At 45.4% G+C, this 16,850-nt stretch overlaps 1 protein-coding gene across 5 annotated transcripts in view; it reads left to right on the top strand.

Annotated features, from left to right (window-relative positions):
* DIXDC1 (DIX domain containing 1) overlaps positions 1 to 16,850 on the top strand; it is an 81,092-nt gene that overhangs the window by 23,624 nt on the left and 40,618 nt on the right. For 3 of the 5 annotated variants that reach the window (XM_089773384.1, XM_075909782.2, XM_006111215.5), the window contains 4 exons: positions 8,901 to 9,030; positions 9,924 to 10,049; positions 13,147 to 13,396; positions 15,345 to 15,452. In XM_089773384.1, the coding sequence (XP_089629510.1) occupies positions 8,901 to 9,030; positions 9,924 to 10,049; positions 13,147 to 13,396; positions 15,345 to 15,452 (614 nt within the window). Of the gene's footprint in view, positions 1 to 8,900; positions 9,031 to 9,923; positions 10,050 to 13,146; positions 13,397 to 15,344; positions 15,457 to 16,850 lie in introns of those variants that run through there. The other 2 variants (XM_006111217.5, XM_075909784.2) reach the window with 2 other exon arrangements.

Genomic DNA, 16,850 nt, shown 5'->3' with positions numbered 1-16,850 from the left:
AGTGCCTAGCACGATGGAGCCCCAATCCTGGCGACACTCTGTAAACCAGTAGTGAGCAACCTAGGCTAGTGAGTGGGCAGCATGAGCAACCCTTCTTCATGTTGGTGGGCCACACGATTGCCATAACCAGGACCATCTTCTGGGATAGGGTAGTTTTACTCACTGTGCTTGCCTACCTAGAATTTGCAGGGTGTGCCAATTGAACTGTAGCAGTGCTTTGATTGGACGCCGGAGCGCAGGGCTCTCACAGTCAATGTTGTGTGCAGTTGGTGCGCACCTCATGTCATGTGTCCTTGCTTAACGTGCATTACGCTTTAGTAATACTGGTTGTGACATTGTGGGGGGTTCTGTATACTCCTGTGGCCCTGGGTCCACTCTGGTTTGGCATTCACTGGTTGCTGTGTTGTGCTGTGGGTGACCCCTACTGCCCTATGCTGCTCTGCAAAGACTGCGTGGCTCTGTCTACATTGGCACCCTTTTCCGGAAAAGGGATGCTAATGAGACACTTCGGAATTGCAAATGCCGCGGGGGATTTAAACATGGCTGTCGCTTTTTTCCGGCTCGGGGTTTTGCCGGAGAAAAGCGCCAGTCTAGACGGGATCTTGCGGAAAATAAACCCTTTTCCGGAAGATCCCTTATTCCTACAGGATATCAGTGGCTGGGAGAAGGGTTGGTTTTTTAGTGTGGGGAAGATTAAGAAAGCAGACCTAGAACAAGATAGGAGGTTCAGGGGCCTGTGAACTCCTTTCCCCTCCCCAAGGGAACTAAGGCTGTCTGCCCATCCTCCTGTGTCTACATCGAGCCTATGCTGTGCTGTATCGCTGAGAAGCAATAAAACCTATTCTGCTGCTTGGTGGAGAGTCACATCTGGCTGCAGATGAGGGTGCAGGGTCGGGGTATACCTCACACTGGTATGAAAAAAACAACATGGACGGAAACCAGATTATGCTGTAGGCAGTAGTAAACCAAATGTCCTGCTGGCCACACACAGAACCCTAATAGGCCACATGTCATCTGTGGGCCACAGGTTGCTCGCCACTGCTCTAGAGTCTAGACCCTCCACTGCAGCCTAAGTATTAGATAATACTGATTCACGGGAAGTACCTCCAGTGCCTAAGAAGAGGTGCTAATGTTAGAGGGGTGTTTATTGCACTCACAAATGGTTATAGTTCACTCTTACTAGAAACAGAAAAGTTCCTCAGATGAGTAGTCCTGAGCCCTGCAAAAGCTGTCACATCCTCGGTTGGGTGTGAGCCAATTCCTGCATCCTGGGTCCTTTGTAATTAAAATAACAAAAATGCACACCTGGTAATACTCTACAATTATGATCCTGCCCCTAACAGTGCTGTGCTTACTGGAGAACTTTGAGAGCTCCCAGCTGTGATTGACCTGCAGAAGAAGCTACAACAGCAGATGACCCCTGGGTCCGTTCCTTCAAACTCTGACTCTGTCCTATAAGATCTTTTAGGGACAGCCATAGCGATCTAAATGTAAGAGGAAAAAAGCTGCCTGGGCACTCCAGCTCCTTGCTGTCTTGGCTCCAGGCAGCTCCAGGTGAGGGGGTTAGTTTCCCATTCACAGAGCTCAGGTAAAGCGGGCCCCCTTTTGGAACACAAAGCCGTGTTAATTTAAAATAGGATTAATCGTAACCCCTTGGCAATCCTAATAATCTGTGCTCGGTATAGTAAATCTTTGGGCTGAGGGTGATGTGTTATTCCTAAAAACAATCCTCATTCTGAGAGAAATTCAGATTGAGGTGGGGGACCGGAACCTACTCCTGCCCCACAGAATATGGCTTGACCCAAACTCAGATTAAACAGCCTGTCAGTGACAGAGGTTGGGCAAGTTATTGAGTGGTCAGTGGTTCAAGGGAGAGGAAGAAGAAGAAGGCTGGGGTGGTTAGATACTAGCTGCTACCTCTCAGAGCAGCCTGGGATGCAGCCATAAGCCAGACCTGATTATAAAACAGCAAGGGGACGCTCCAGGGATTTGCTAAATCCTGGGCTGTTTGAGAGCACATGTGGCTCTCAGGAGCCAGCAATGGAAAAGTGTCACAGGAGCCAGTATAACAGACCCTTTGGGAGTTTCCTCTTCAACTCAAAGGGCAAAGGGTTCATAGGGTAGGGTCTGAGCAGCTGTCAGGGTTATGGTGGGGAAGCAAATGGGTTTCCCAGTCAAGGCTTCTTTCTGCCTCCTTTACCAGATCTGGAGCTTCTGTCCTCGCACTGGGATCCTCTATCTGGTCTGCTCCCACGCTGAGGTCACTGTGCTATTATTGACTAGTTTTCCAGTAGCATTTACAGGGCCCTGGTCAGAATCAGGCCCCCATTGTAATAGGTGCTGCACAAACACAGCACCTATCCCTGGCCCAGCATTTTACAGTCTAATAAAGACAAGACTCCACAAGTTGGTGTAACAAACAATCACAAGGTGTGGGGAATAAGGATGTAGGAGAATAACCGGTTACCCAGTAAGCAGGCATCTTATCAGGATGTTTACAAGGTAACTAGTTAATTGGCCTGGCTGGTTGGACCCTGCCTGCAGCCACAGCAGACCCAGCCAGAACAGCACCCCCCCCCACTCACAGTCACGGAGGAGCCAGAGCATGTGGCAGGGAGCAGCCCCCTTCTCCCCCTCCCCCCAGCTGCAGCAGGGCCAGGGCCGGGGGGGCTGGAGTAGCCCCACTGGCTGCAGCTAGGACCAGAGCATCCCCCCCCCCCATCTGCAGCCACAGTGGGGCTGGGATCGGAGCAGCTCTCACCCCGTCGTGCTGTGGGAGGGGGTTTGCTCCAGGATTAACCGAGTAAACCTAGCGTTTAACAGGTTAACATTTTAAACGTTAATTAACATCCCTAGTGGGAAAGGAGTAATGACTGCTCTGTTCTTTCCATCTCTCTCTCTCCCACCAACTTCATCAGTGACGCCACTTAAAGGCCCATCAGTTCTTCCCACTCAGGTCTGTCAGGAGACACAACATAGAAGGTGGAGTCTTGGAGAGTGGGGTTGGAAAGATGGTTTAAAATCTCTTTGTGCCACCTGGATTCTGAGCTGCTCTGGAGGCCAGTGGGGCTCCAATGTAAATTAGATCAACCCCAGAGGCAGTGCAGAATGCTTTGCCCACTCCCCGTCCCATGCCCAGCATGCCCCCACCTCATGAACAGCAAGAAGTCAGTGTAGAGCAGTATATACATTGGCCCTACACTGCTCCCCTGCTTTGAGAATTCCTTTGGGGTATTGTGGCTTCTTCATTCCACCAGAGCAATTTAAAGAGGCCTTCTTTAGATCCAAAATCTTGTCCAACGTCTGCAGCCTAACTGCTTGAGAAATGCTGGTCAAGGACTGATGACCAGCGTTGCAGAGCAGTGACGGCCCGTCAATACAGGCGAACTAGGTGGTCACCTAGGGCGCCAAGATAAACAGCCATTGAAGGCTTTGGAGGCAGGGGCGCCGATCACATGCTGATCATGCGTTTCGCTTAGGGCACCAGTTGCCGGCAGCTCGTCTAGGGCCGCTCCTGTTGCAGAGACAGCCAGCTCTTGAGTAATGGAAGAAGGGAGGGTTAGGAAGAGGAGCAATTCTCTTCAGCAAGCAAAAGGCGGAAGGCAAACAGAGAACACCCTGACTCTGTGGATATTAATTTAAAGAAGCTAACTGTAACATAGGGAATTTTAACAGCATTGGCTAAATGGGCTGCTAGACCCTGACGCCCACTATACTAGTGAGGTCTGTTGGGTGATTGTGATTCTCCAGAATAAAAGAATATTTGCTCAGACAAAATCTCATAATTAGCACTATGGAAAAATCTTCCCTAGAGGGAGAAAAAAATCTGGGAAGAGAGGACAGATTGCAGACTCCAGCTTCCCATTTTTATTGTCCATAGTTGGGTCTAGAGTTCAGATATTGTTCCTAGTCTTGGCTAATTCTCCCAAGATGAAACTTTTAAGTGTCTTTTGCCCTTGTGATTTGCAGGAATTTCCATGCAGACCCAAAATAGTAGGGGAAAATGAGGACAGCTAAGGGAACAAGGAAGCATGAGTAGTTACATTAAGAAATCCCAGAGAGGTTGAGTTATATAAATAATCAGAAAGAAGAAGTTCTCAATCCAAGAAAGGACCTTCCCTCTTATCCCATGGCCATGTAATTTACACAAGAGCATTTGGTGAGGGACCTTGTCAAAGGTTTTCTGAAAATCCAAGTATACTATATCTACTGGATCCCCCTTGTCTGCATGTTTGTTAATTGAATGAAGTCAGAGAAAGAAGTGTGATATAATCTCACTGAGAGACAGGGAACAGGAAGTGTTTCTTTTGTCCTAAAGGATGAAATCTGCTGCGTAGAGATGTTTGTTTCCATTTGCAATATAATCCTCCCAAAATTTGCTCTCCTTTTTTAAATTACTGGCGTATGGACATGTGGAGTTCTCTGGAATAAAGGGCTTGTGGTTTTGTCCCTTAGTACATTTAACACCACTCTGCAATTTTTAGGTCATTAAACTTTCATGTCTATTTTTTTCCTTGAGAAATTCAGTCACCTCTTCATTTTAGCTGCCAGAAATGACAGGCTGCCACTTGGGATTTTAGCTTTGCAGAAATCAGAGTATCTCTGGAGTCCCGCGCTAAAGTAATTAGCTGGTAGAGTTTTCTGGACACAGTTTGAACAGTCCCTCGGAAAAGCTTACGCTCTGAATGGGGAAAAAATAGTAAACCTGCAAGTTAAATCAAAGTCTGCAATATTGTAGTAGCAACTGCTGTGACATCCTTTCCTTTGTAATAGCGACATCACTATTGCACAACTACAAAAAGTTGTCTTTTTGGAGAAGATCATTTAAAGTGTAAATTTACAAGGCTTTAGAAGTGATTTCCTAATAATGATACTAATCACTGCATACTTTTCTGAAATAATAAAGGTTAACACCAGTGAAATATGCTTACCTCAAAATAGTTATTTTTATTTTGTGTAAAGAATAGGAGAAAATAAAGACATTGTTAATTATAAGACTATTTTTATATAATTTATTTCCTTTGTGTGGAAAATTAATTGCTTATAAGGAAAAGACGTAGAGAATCTAATAAAATGTGACAACCTTTCCAAATGTATTTTGGACCATTCTATAGAATTCAGTAGAGAATTATATCCCTACTGTAGTCTTAAAGGATGGTTAATAAAATACTTGCAAAAAAGGAGATCGATTTCTTACATTTTATAGTGTCATTCATACTTAAATTCGACACTTTACGCCTAAGTTTAAACACAGACATTAATTATTGTACCCATTACAAAGATAGCTTCCCCAATTATCACATCTAATATCATTAGCTCACAGACATTTACCTCCCCCCTAACCCCCTTCTGTTCTGAAATTTGATTTGTCCTTTTCATATGTGTTCATATTTTTAAAATTGTATCCTTTGGTATATATGGTTGTGACAATTTTCTTCCACTATTTGATCTGAGGAAGTGGGGTCTGGCCCACGAAAGCTCATCTTGTTAGTCTTTAAAGTGCTACATAGTCCTGTTTTTTGTTACATTTTATAGGATTTTGAAATAGTTTCAGAATTTCTATGGAAATTTACTAAATTATACAGGACTTTTCCATAAGGGTGCTGTAGCTATTTCAGAGGGTAACAGATGGCTCTGTAAATAAACATCTTTCTCTTCCACTGATAATTACTAGAATAAATTAAAGCTTAACTGAATCTTTGCGTAATAGAAGGTTTGAGTTCTGGTGTGTCTATGGAGTTATTGTGTAGAGTGGTTGAATCCTGGTGTAAAGTCCCATGCCCCTTCCTTCTTGGGCTCGGGTGCTTCTATTTAACTCAGGTCACATAGGAACTCAACTTCTTTTTGCACTTTAGCAGGGGCAGTTATTACTATTGATCTGAAAACCAATGCTGGATCATCCTCTTGTGTGTATTGCATGAATGGGAGAGAAACCAGGACTATGCTTGTTGTATTTATATGTTCTATAGTTTGTGTTCCCATTGTGGGAGGCTGGTGACATTTTCAACTGGGCAGGCAAAATTGACACCTACTGGCACCTTTATTTACACAAATGAGTTAGAGCACTGATTGTACTGGACTCAAAGCGCGGGAGGCAAAATCCACTCCAGCAAGCCTGCATTAGTCTCCAAACATGTGCCTCCCACAGTCTAGACTTCCCAATCAGCACTCCCGCTTTTGTTTTTAAAACCAATTGAGCAACTGCCCAAGTGTGCCTCTCGCACCATGCTTCACCCTTATCTGCTGAGTGAGCAGAACCCATTGAGCACAAGTGTCTGGGCACCTTTCTGCGCAGACTGAGCTGCATTGTGTTTCAAGTTGGATTTCTCTTGTCAGGATGATTACAAGTGATGGAATCAGAATGTGATGTTGTGGCAAGCTGTAGAAGCATAAATGGTGGCTGATATTGCTGAGATAATGTGGAATGGAGACTTAAAGCCCACCATAGCTGCAGAATAATTGGAAGCTTAGTGAAAAGAGAGGTAATCCCATAAAGGGATAAACCTGATTACACTCCGTGTGCTGCACAAGCCCTTGTCCAAAAGGAATTCCAGATTCACCAGGGCTTCTACTAGCCACTAAAGTGTCATATGAGTTTTAGGAATAAAAAGGTGAACCGGAACCCCTTACACATGCACTAGGCTAGAGGCTGCTTTTGCAAGTCATCCCCTGACACTGGGATGGCTCCTTAGTGGGATCAAAAATCTGGTTCTCCATTATCTGTCACCTCCTGCTGTCAGGAAAAACTTAAAAAACAACAAATAGTCTAGGGTTGCCAGATGGTTTCAACAAAAATACCGGACACACTTGACATTACATCACAATCTACATTCCATCTTATTTAGAAAATACCAGACATTTCTATTTTCTCATTTATATTTTCTCAATTTCTTTCCTGAACAGAAAGCTCAAATACTGGACTGTCTGATTCAAAACCAGACACCTGGCAACCCTAAAATAGTCTAGTAGCACCTTAAACACTAACAAAACATGTAGATTAGTGGTAGAAATGTAGCTGTGTTAGTCTGGTGCAGCTGAAACAAAAAACAGGACTGTGTAGCACTTTAAAGACTAACAAGATGGTTTAATAGGTGATGAGCTTTCGTGGGCCAGACCCACTTCCTCAGATCAAATAGGGGAAGAAAAGATTAAACCATCTTGTTAGTCTTTAAAGTGCAAAACATGTAGATGGTATCATGAGCTTTCTTGGGCACAACCCACTTCTTCAGATGACCAGAGTGTTGGAAGTCCAGATCCAAGAATAAATAAAGGAACGGGGCGGGGGGAGAGAGAAGGAAAAAATTGGAGGGGAGGGGAAAAAAGAGACAGTGAGTAGATAAGCCGAGTTAGTCTGTAACAGGAAAGACTAAAAAAACAACAAATAGTCTAGTAGCATCGTGTTGGTCATCTTCCTTTCCAACTGCAAACTACTGGTTCTTATCAGCCTCTTGTAATTATTTAGTCTTTAAGATTCTACTAGACTATTTGTTGTTTTTTTAGTCTTTCCTGTTATAGACTAACTTGGCTACCCCTCTCAAGCTTATCTACTCACTGTCTCTTTTTTCCTCCTTCCCCTCCAATTTTTTCTTCTCCCCCCTTCCCTCCTTCCCTTATTTATTCTTGGATCTGGACTTCCAACACTCTGGTCATCTAGGGAAGTGGGTTGTGCCCACAAAAGCTCTCGATACCATCTACATGCTTTGTTAGTCTTTAAGGTGCTACTAGACCAGTGGTCCCCAACACGGTGCCCGCGGGCACCATGGCGCCTGTGGGGCCATTTGTGTGCGCCCGCCAAGTGCTTGGGACTGGCCTGGCCCCGGGCACGTGGTGCATGCGCTGTGCCGGAGCTGGCCCGGGCACATGGTAAGCGCTGGCCCCGGGAGCGCCGTGAATTGGCCACTCACGCCCCGGGCGCGTGGCGCTGGGGGGGGGCCGCTAGCCCCGGGCGCTTGGGGGGGGCCGCGGGCGCGCGGCATTTGGAGGGGGCGCCGGCCCCGGGCGCGCGGCGCTTGGGGGGTGGCGCCGGCCCTGGGCGTGCGGCATTTGGAGGGGGCGCCGGCCCCGGGCGCGCGGCACTTGCGGGGGAGCCCCGACCCTGAGCACGTGGCTGTGGGGGGGGGCGCCCCCGGGCGTGCGTGTGTCCCCGCCCTCTGGCGCCCGGCAGGCGAACGGCCACGCCCCCTGGCGCCCGGCAGCCTCTAAAGGTTGGGGACCACTGTACTAGACTATTTGTTGTTTTTTAAGTTTTTCCTGTTGTCAGTTACACCGGTGCGAAGACAGTGAAAGACTACTCAGTTAGAGTGGCAGTGTTCTTCACATGCGTTGTGCTCTTTTTGCAAGGACGTAAATTATGACACAAGGTGCAAGGCTGTGGAATGTTGGAACTAAAGTGTTCAGGACCTTATACCGAAGTGAAATTGGCCCGTTATCAAAAGCAGTCATTTCCTTAACAATTAGTATAATTAACTTAATGTTACATTGGTTATTTTAACTGTCAACTAAGACATATTTCTTTATTTTTAAATATCTAAAAGTAAGTAATGTTTGTTTTTTAACATTTTATGAGTGAATTAATGCTGGGAATAAAAGCCATGGCTGGCAGTGTTTGTGTGGGACTGGCAGGGGTTGTTTTGAACCAAATATACTGCAGGCAGATGCAGTGCAAGCTGCCGTCTAAGCTGCGCTGATGCCTCTCAATTCCCACCTCCAGTCTTTCCTGCTGTTCCAGTTCTGGGCTGTACCAAGTTACCCCAAAAGAATGTTGGCTTTGTTTTGTGAACCAATGTCTTGTAGGTGGAGGGATGATCTAAGTGAACATTCGGGTGAGTGAAAGTTGAGAGTTGGGCAACTGCTTCCTAGAACAAGAGGGACCTGTAAATTGTTTTCTTTTCTGTTTACAGCAGCAACTGCAGGCGTATGTGGTCTGGGTGAATTCCCAGCTGAAGAAGAAGCCAGCAATAAGGCCAGTGCAGGATCTGAGGCAAGATCTTCGAGATGGGGTCGTCCTGGCCACTCTCATTGAAATTGTAGGTCAGTAACACCAACTGGCACTATGGCTGCTGCACAGGCTGTGGGGCGTTGGGGTGAAGGAAGCTCGCTTTGGTAAGGCCCTGCTATTGGAATGTTTGGACCTGTGTGAGGCTGGCCAGCAGGCCTTGCAGAGTCAGAGCAGGGTGGTCATTTTAAGAGGGAAACTATGGATCATAAAAAACCAACCTTCCACTGAAATCCTTATGTGTTAGCTCAGTGTCACTTGCTAACCTTTACTAGTGCCAAGTTCCAGGCCCTTTGAGAACTGCATTTGCGTTGTCGCTTGTCACATGCCAAAACCTGCTAGCCTGGCCATGATGACTGCCATAACAGGGGCTGAGCTGTTTTAAGGGAGCCATCAAGGAATTTCCATATCAATGAATAGCATCAGGGTTCCAGATGGGTGTATGGGATAACATGGGGCTAATGTGGGACCCAAACCCCATTGTATCTCTATCTAATGCTAACAGTCCTGCCTGGAGTTTACTTGCATGGCTGGGATTCCTGGGGGGTCAGAGCTAATCTCTAAGACACAAATATTTACAAGAAAGAAATAATAGGCCTGAGCGGAAATGGTTCTAGAACACAATGCTGTCCCTCTCAGAGACTATGCTGTGTGGTATAGTGTGTCTGCACAGAGGGGACGTGTGCTGACTCAAGAAGATACAAGGAATAATGAATCATCCACAAAAAACACCTTCACAGACAGTGCTACGAGTGTATTTTGCCATTAGACACCTCATAAGCAAGGAGAAGTCACACATATGGCTCCTTACTCTCCCCAACATAACAGTTGCTGAATCCTACATTCCTTGCACCTGTAACTGTTACAGTGCCAGTCAGCACCAAGCAGGTTGATTCCTCCCTATAATCAAGCTGTTTAATTTTCCCAGCTGGTGAGAAGCTGAATGGCATTCAAATTAGTCCCTCCAGCCAGCAGGAAATGAGAGAAAATGTTGAGAAAGTCCTGCAGTTTGTGGCATCGAAAAAGATCCGTATGCACCAAACTTCAGCGAAAGGTAAGTGCTCCCTGATGATTGCGTCACCATGATCCTCAACTCTGTATGGGAACTGGATCCTTTGCTGTTTTGTGTGCTACAGAGTATTTATTTCCAGGCCAGTTTCTCTTGTTGCTACAATCCAGAAACGTCTTTAGTTTTTGGTTTTGGCACTAAATTTGTGGTTGCTTTGGTAACAGGAGCAGCCCAAGGCAGGACATAAATAATAGTAATAAGAAGAAGAAATGCCCCTCTCCTTTGAGGCTATGTCTAGACTGCAAGAATTTGTCGGCAGAGGCAATGCAAATGAAGGGCTCCTTTTTTGAGGCATAAGGGATCTTGCGCAAAAGGGTTTTTTGGTGCAAAATGTCCCGGTCTACACTGCCTTTTTTTTTATCATAGAATCATAGAACTGGAAGAGACCTCAGAATGTCATCAAGTCCAGCCCCCTGCTGTAGGCAGGACCAATTCCAACTAAATCAAAAGGTTATGCAAAAACCTCTTCCGCAAAAAGGATCGGAAGAGACTATTGCAAACGACAGCATGAGAAATGCTAATTAGTGCTTCATTTGCATTGCCTCTGCTGACAAATTCCTACAGTCTAGAAGTAGCCTAAGCGATCAAAGGATCAAACAAATGGTATAATTGAGAATACAGACCTGGAAACCTTAATTGAACAGACATGTACAAATTGTTATTGGGCTGTGCCTCCTTCTCTGGTGGAAACAGGATTATTCCAAGCCATTGCAAATCAATGATATGGTTTCCCATACTTTGCAAACACTGTTTTCCAACATTTCTCCTCATAAGAGGAACAGAACATGTGGTGGGAAGGAGACCCAAGGAGCAAAACCATGTGCTTTCTGTCTCTTAGTGTGGCATCGTTTAGTCACAAACAGCACGTGGATGGAGAGAAACAGTTCCCGATTCTTGCTGGTGGCTGAGTGCACTGTTTGCTCCCCCTAGGGCACTGGGTGAGGTGGAGTGGGCCCAGTGACTCTAATCAGAGTCAGGGACCACATGACCTTCCTGTTGCTATCAGGAGGAGAAGAGCACAGCCCTGGGGGTTGGGTAGTCTAAATTGGGTAGCCTTTATGTATTCAGAGTACACAATGCTCCATGCCAGCGGCCTGGACGCTGTGCTATTTTTTCCCATTCAGTGAAGCATTATATATGCCAGTTCGCACCATTTCACTGGCTCTATAAACTGTTAATACTTATAAAACCTTGTCCATAAGTACTGTAAACAAATATATCAATAGGCCCAACCAGGCAGCACTCTCTAGGCTGCTTAACTCAGTGATCTGAATTTGCTTTCATGTATCCAGGCTGGTAGCATGAGAGTAAAGCATAAGCATCTAGAGTTTGGTAGGGCATAAATGAGAGCTGAGTAAGCTCTAAATTTGCAGGAATAGGAACTGGCAAACTGGGGGCCAAATCTGGAGTGCCAGATGCTTTTGAACAGACAGCAGTTTTTTTTAATTTTCTTATTCTTACCTTTATTGCGATCTGAAAAATGTTTCTCTGGAATCAGGACCCTGACAAAAAATAATTGACTAACTCTTGCAAGATTGAAACCTAGGGGTGGGGTTCTGTACCTCTTCTGGTTTTCCTAGGAAAACTGTCAACATCCTGGCTGTGTCTACATTGGCACCCTTTTCCGGAAAAGGGATGCTAATGAGACAAGTCAGAATTGCAAATGCCACGGGGGATTTAAATATCCCCCGTGGCATTTGCATGAACATGGCTGCCACTTTTTTCCAGCTCGGGGCTTTGCCAGAGAAAAGCGCCAGTTTAGACGGGATCTTTTGGAAAATAAAGCCTTTTCCGGAAGATCTCTTATTCCTGATTTTAAGAGGAATAAGGGATCTGCTGGAAAAGGCTTTATTTTCTGAAAGATCCCGTCTAGACTGGCGCTTTTCTCCAGCAAAGCCCCGAGCCGGAAAAAAGCGGCAGCCATGTTCATGCAAATGCCGTGGGAGATATTTAAATCCCCCGCGGCATTTGCAATTCCGAAGTGTCTCATTAGCATCCCTTTTCCGGAAAAGGGTGCCAATGTAGACACAGCCCCTGTATTTGGCCTGTTCTAGTCTCTTGTGTAATTGTGTAAGTCTGGCCTCTGAGGATGGACATTGTGTAAGGGCTCTGAAGATGGACATGTGATCATAGAAGTGTAGTTCTGGAAGGGACTTCAAGAGGTCATTTAGTCCATCCCCTAATTGAGGCAGGATTAACGTATCAAAGCTACTGCACAGAGTGAGTGTAGGCACAGAACTCTGGGACACAGAAACCCCTGAATTCTAATCATAGCTCCCACACTGACTCACTCTGTGACTTTAAGCGAGTCATTTCTTCCTCTGTCTCAGATTGGCTCAGAGTCTCTGTGAATGACTGTGGTTAATTATCTTTATGATCTATTTCTGCCCCATCCCACTCTCCAAAGTAAAAATTAACCAGACTCCAGGCATCCAGTCCTTCCCTAAAAATCTGCTTATGGGATTTGGATGGCTAGTTCCCATTAAACTTAATGGCCTCAGTGTGTCCAAATCCCTTGGGTGGCTTTAAAAAAAAAACCCTCCCCCTTTCCCCATGAATGGTCTTTGGAGTGAGCCCTGAAGGTCATAAAATTTGGGCTGTTTTGCATACAGAAGGAAAGTGCATCATGATGAGGAATGATTAGTTAATGGTGGTTTTGTCGAAGTCCATTCTTGCTCAGCTCCCTCCTCTTTCCTATTAAAAGTGTTAGTGCAGGTTCCATGGGCCAGTTGGAGTCATCACAGGTGCAGGAGTCATCTTCAGTGACTATAACACCTTTGTATTGATCTTTCAGCAGTACTGTCACACATAGACTGAGCTATTTGTTGAAAATAATCCCATGCAGAAGTCCCAACAGCGTCCAGAGCAGTTAAAATTCTGCCCTATAGGTGGCAGTCGCTGATTTTAGTTCAGCTGCATCATCCAAAACAAATACTACAGAGCCCTGGAATGATAACTCAGTCCTAATTTTCAGTCCCTTTTCTGTTGGAATTCTCATGTTTAGTTTAATTGCATTCACTCTTATTGGTCAGACAAAAACCCGTTGCGCCCCATTGCCCTGGGGTTTGATTGCATTTTGCAGATATCGTTGATGGGAACCTGAAATCCATCATGAGGCTGATCCTTGCCTTAGCTGCTCATTTTAAACCTGGCTCCAGTAGAACAGCCATTCAGAGCCCATCCAGCACGGTGGGGAAGAGCCTGTCAGCATCATCAGCCAGTCACAGGCCTCATTCAGCAGCTGCCGTGGTTCAGGGGGTCGTGGCTGCTCTGGCAGATGTTCGTCAGGATGTGTCACGCTCAGGACGTGATGTTTTCCGGCACAGACAGAGGTACTGATTGCTCCCATATGATCTCATGGGAATCTTGGTGCTAAGTCTTAGTCCTTGGGGCAGGAAAGATGAATTCACACATTAATTGTTGACTTGAACCCAGACCACCTCTTGTGTAATCTTATCAGAGCTCACAAACAATCTACAGTACCACCCAATTACAAAGTGAGACTGCTGAACTGGAATTCATTTACAAATTTGACACTGTCAACCTGGGTTGGAATAAAGATATTAACTGGTTAACACACTACAAAGCCAATGTCCCCTGCCTTTGAAATTCACATTTTCACATCAAAAGCTATGAATGGGACACATCCAACCTATTTAATTAGCTTTATTAATATGGGTCCTACAATTGGCAGGTAGCTGCTTTTGCTGTTATATAGGAGTCTGTTGTTTCCACTCCAACTCGTCTGATGAAGTGTGTTTTACGCACAAAAGCTCATGATTTAATATATTTGTTAGTTTCTAATGTGCCACAGGACTATTCATTGTTTTTACAGTCACGGACTAACACGGCTACCCCTCTGAGACAATCTATAGTAGAATAGTGATAGAAATGTAGCCGTGTTAGTCTGGGGTAGCTGAAGCAAAATGCAGGACAATGTAGCACTTTAAAGACTAACAAGATGGTTTATTAGATGATGAGCTTTCGTGGGCCAGACCCACTTCCTCAGATCAAATAGTGGAAGAAAATAGTCACAACTGTTTATATATACACAAATTGGTATATATGGTTGTGACTATTTTCTTCCACTATTTGATCTGAGGAAGTGGGTCTGGCCCACGAAAGCTCATCATCTAATAAACCATCTTGTTAGTCTTTAAAGTGCTACATAATCTATAGTAGGACTGAGTTAGCACTTAAATGGGATGTGCTAAGGCTAAGGCATTGTCTTCACTGACATAAAAGATGTGTTTTTACCATAGGATAACTAACATGCCTAAGCTATCCTACTGTAAAACAGGGAAGGCAAAGCACTGTAGTTTTACCACAGGGTAAACCAGGTGAGGCCAGGCACAGACAGTAGTATAGTGCTGACCTCACCTGGCCATAAGCGGGACAGTGCTTTGTCTTTCCTAGGATTGTACTTAACACACATTTATTATTTCACTTTAAAGGAAAAGAGAGCCAAACACCTTGGGAGCATTGTTTATAAGAGTCTCGGTGTGCTAGCCCTGGTAGCCAATTCCATTATATCTCCCTAAATTCCTGTTGCCTTCTCACCTTATGTCAAGAAGTAGAAATTGTTGGGGTACTGCTGAATGCTGTTTATCAGCTACTAATTTAGTGATAATGAAGCAAAGTGATCCATGGATGGGTGGGGTCTCCAATTCTGTTAAGTGCTTTTGAGACTTGCAAAAGGTGCTACGTTGATTATGATAATAATAGTAGTAATGACATTAGATCTACAACCGGATGGTTGTTTATTGGGGGTTTCATTCAAACCGCTAAGGGACATTTTTCCACACTGTGCTGGCTCTGGGGAGCCTTTTCTTGCCATGACTCAATTTTGAAATGAGGTTGGAAATGATATGGATTATTGAAAAATGAAATGAGAAATCTCTTCTTCCAAAGGCACATGTGCAAGTGTTCCTCTTTAGGATGGCCAGCCCTCGGTGTATAGCAGAAGCTTGCCTTTTCCCCACCCCCTCCTTGCCTCCCTCTCCAAAGCTCTGCTGCTACTTACAGGAGCTTGGAGACATATAACAGGTGACACTGTTCCCCTACCCTGCCATATCACGGGTAGATGGGAAAAGGGTTATGGGCTCACACTTTCAGAAGAGGCATGTAGGATTGCTGCTGTTTCCTCCTTCCCTTTTTTTCATCAGCCCCTGTTCTCCCCTTTCCTTCCTTCCCCCAAGAATGGACAATAAATTTTTAAAATTGTGGATTTCTGCCCCTGCTCTGTCAGGCTGTTACTCACTATGTGATTTTTATCTTCAGGAACAGCAGCGTAGATGAAGAGATTGAGAATCCCTACTGGAGTGTCCGAGCACTGGTGCAGCAGTATGAGGGGCAACAGAGCGTTCCCTCAGAGTCCTGCTCCTCCAGGTAACAGAAATGCCCACTGCAGAGGTGTGTCCCCTCGCAGCCTGGGAGAGTCTGTTTCCTGCCCACCCCAGACCTTTCCCTCAAAGCCCAGTGTCTGGCTAGTTTTAGGAATAAGGAAAATTTCATATGGTGAGATTTCCCAGATGAGCTGGAATATGAAACCCCATCTATCAGCACATGACATGTCATTGACTCTCTTGATCGTGTAGACTGTGAATGGTGCTCTTGCCGTGCCTCGCAGCTGTAAGATTGGTCTCATCCATGAGACAGCATGGCAAGGTGGTGTGAGCATAGGGCTAGGAGTGGGAGCTTCTGAGCTGTAATCCTGGCTCTGTGGCCTCCCCCAGTGAGAGCAGAGAGAATAGGAGCAGGAAACCCCAAACCAGGGGGTTTGCTGGCAGATTGAGAGGATGAATCACAATGGTTCCTTTAGGCCTCAGAATCTAGGTTTCTATGAATGAGACTGAGGTAATTGCTACAATACAGTTTACGTTGTAATTATGTTGCTATGGGGTTTGCATAAGCCACACCCCCAAGCGACATAAATTACGCTGATCTACACGCTGGTGTAAACAGCGCTACGTCAGCAGGAGAGCTTCTGCCAGCCTAGCTACCGTCTCTTGTGGGGGTGGGAGTCATTAAGTTGACAAGAGAGCTCTCTTCCCACGGCATAAGTGTCTGCCCTAGCAGTGCTACAGCGATGCAGCTGTCAGCGCTGTAGTGAAATCCTCACCTGAGACCAATGGCTGAAGAGGGGGGAACTTGCTCCAATAAATGACCAAGGAGTCATCCTTGAGGGAAGGAGACACAGCAACCAGTGCAAGAGAAACAGATATTGTACAACCTGATATAATTTATCTATGAAAGAGAAAGGAGCTCAGACTTCCAAATCAAGCAAACTTGATGCTCTGCACCCAGACCTTAGGAGAAGTGGGAGATTCAGCAGTAGGCTGTTTCAGGAATGCGTTATTTTGTGATTCAGACCCAGAGTCTGTGAAGCGGATGCTGCAGCTGTTCCTCCTGCCATTGTGCTGCCATCCATCACCTTTAACTGCCTTTAGCATTATAGTTTATTCTGCCATCCTCCATCTTTCTTGGACCTTCATGTTCAATCAAGTTTAATTGATTTCTGAAAAGTCCCCTGTATCTTGCTAGAATGTTAAAGTCAGAGTTCATCTCTGTGTACACAGCAACAGGTTTTGCCATTTAAAGTGGAACTTGGATCTTGAGGGCTGCGTCTACACTGGCCGCGAGTATTTGCGCAAGAACACTGACGTTGTAATGTACAAAATCAGTGGTTCTTGCGCAAATACTCTGACACTCCCGCTCAGGGATAAGCCCTCTTGTGCAAGTATTCTTGCGCAAGAGGCCAGTGTAGACAGCAACGTTAATTTCTTG

The sequence above is a fragment of the Pelodiscus sinensis genome, chromosome 25 (assembly GCF_052426305.1).
Source record: "Pelodiscus sinensis isolate ZL-2025 chromosome 25, ASM5242630v1, whole genome shotgun sequence".
Lineage (NCBI taxonomy): Eukaryota > Metazoa > Chordata > Testudines > Trionychidae > Pelodiscus > Pelodiscus sinensis.
This window is presented reverse-complemented; position numbering and strand designations above follow the sequence as displayed.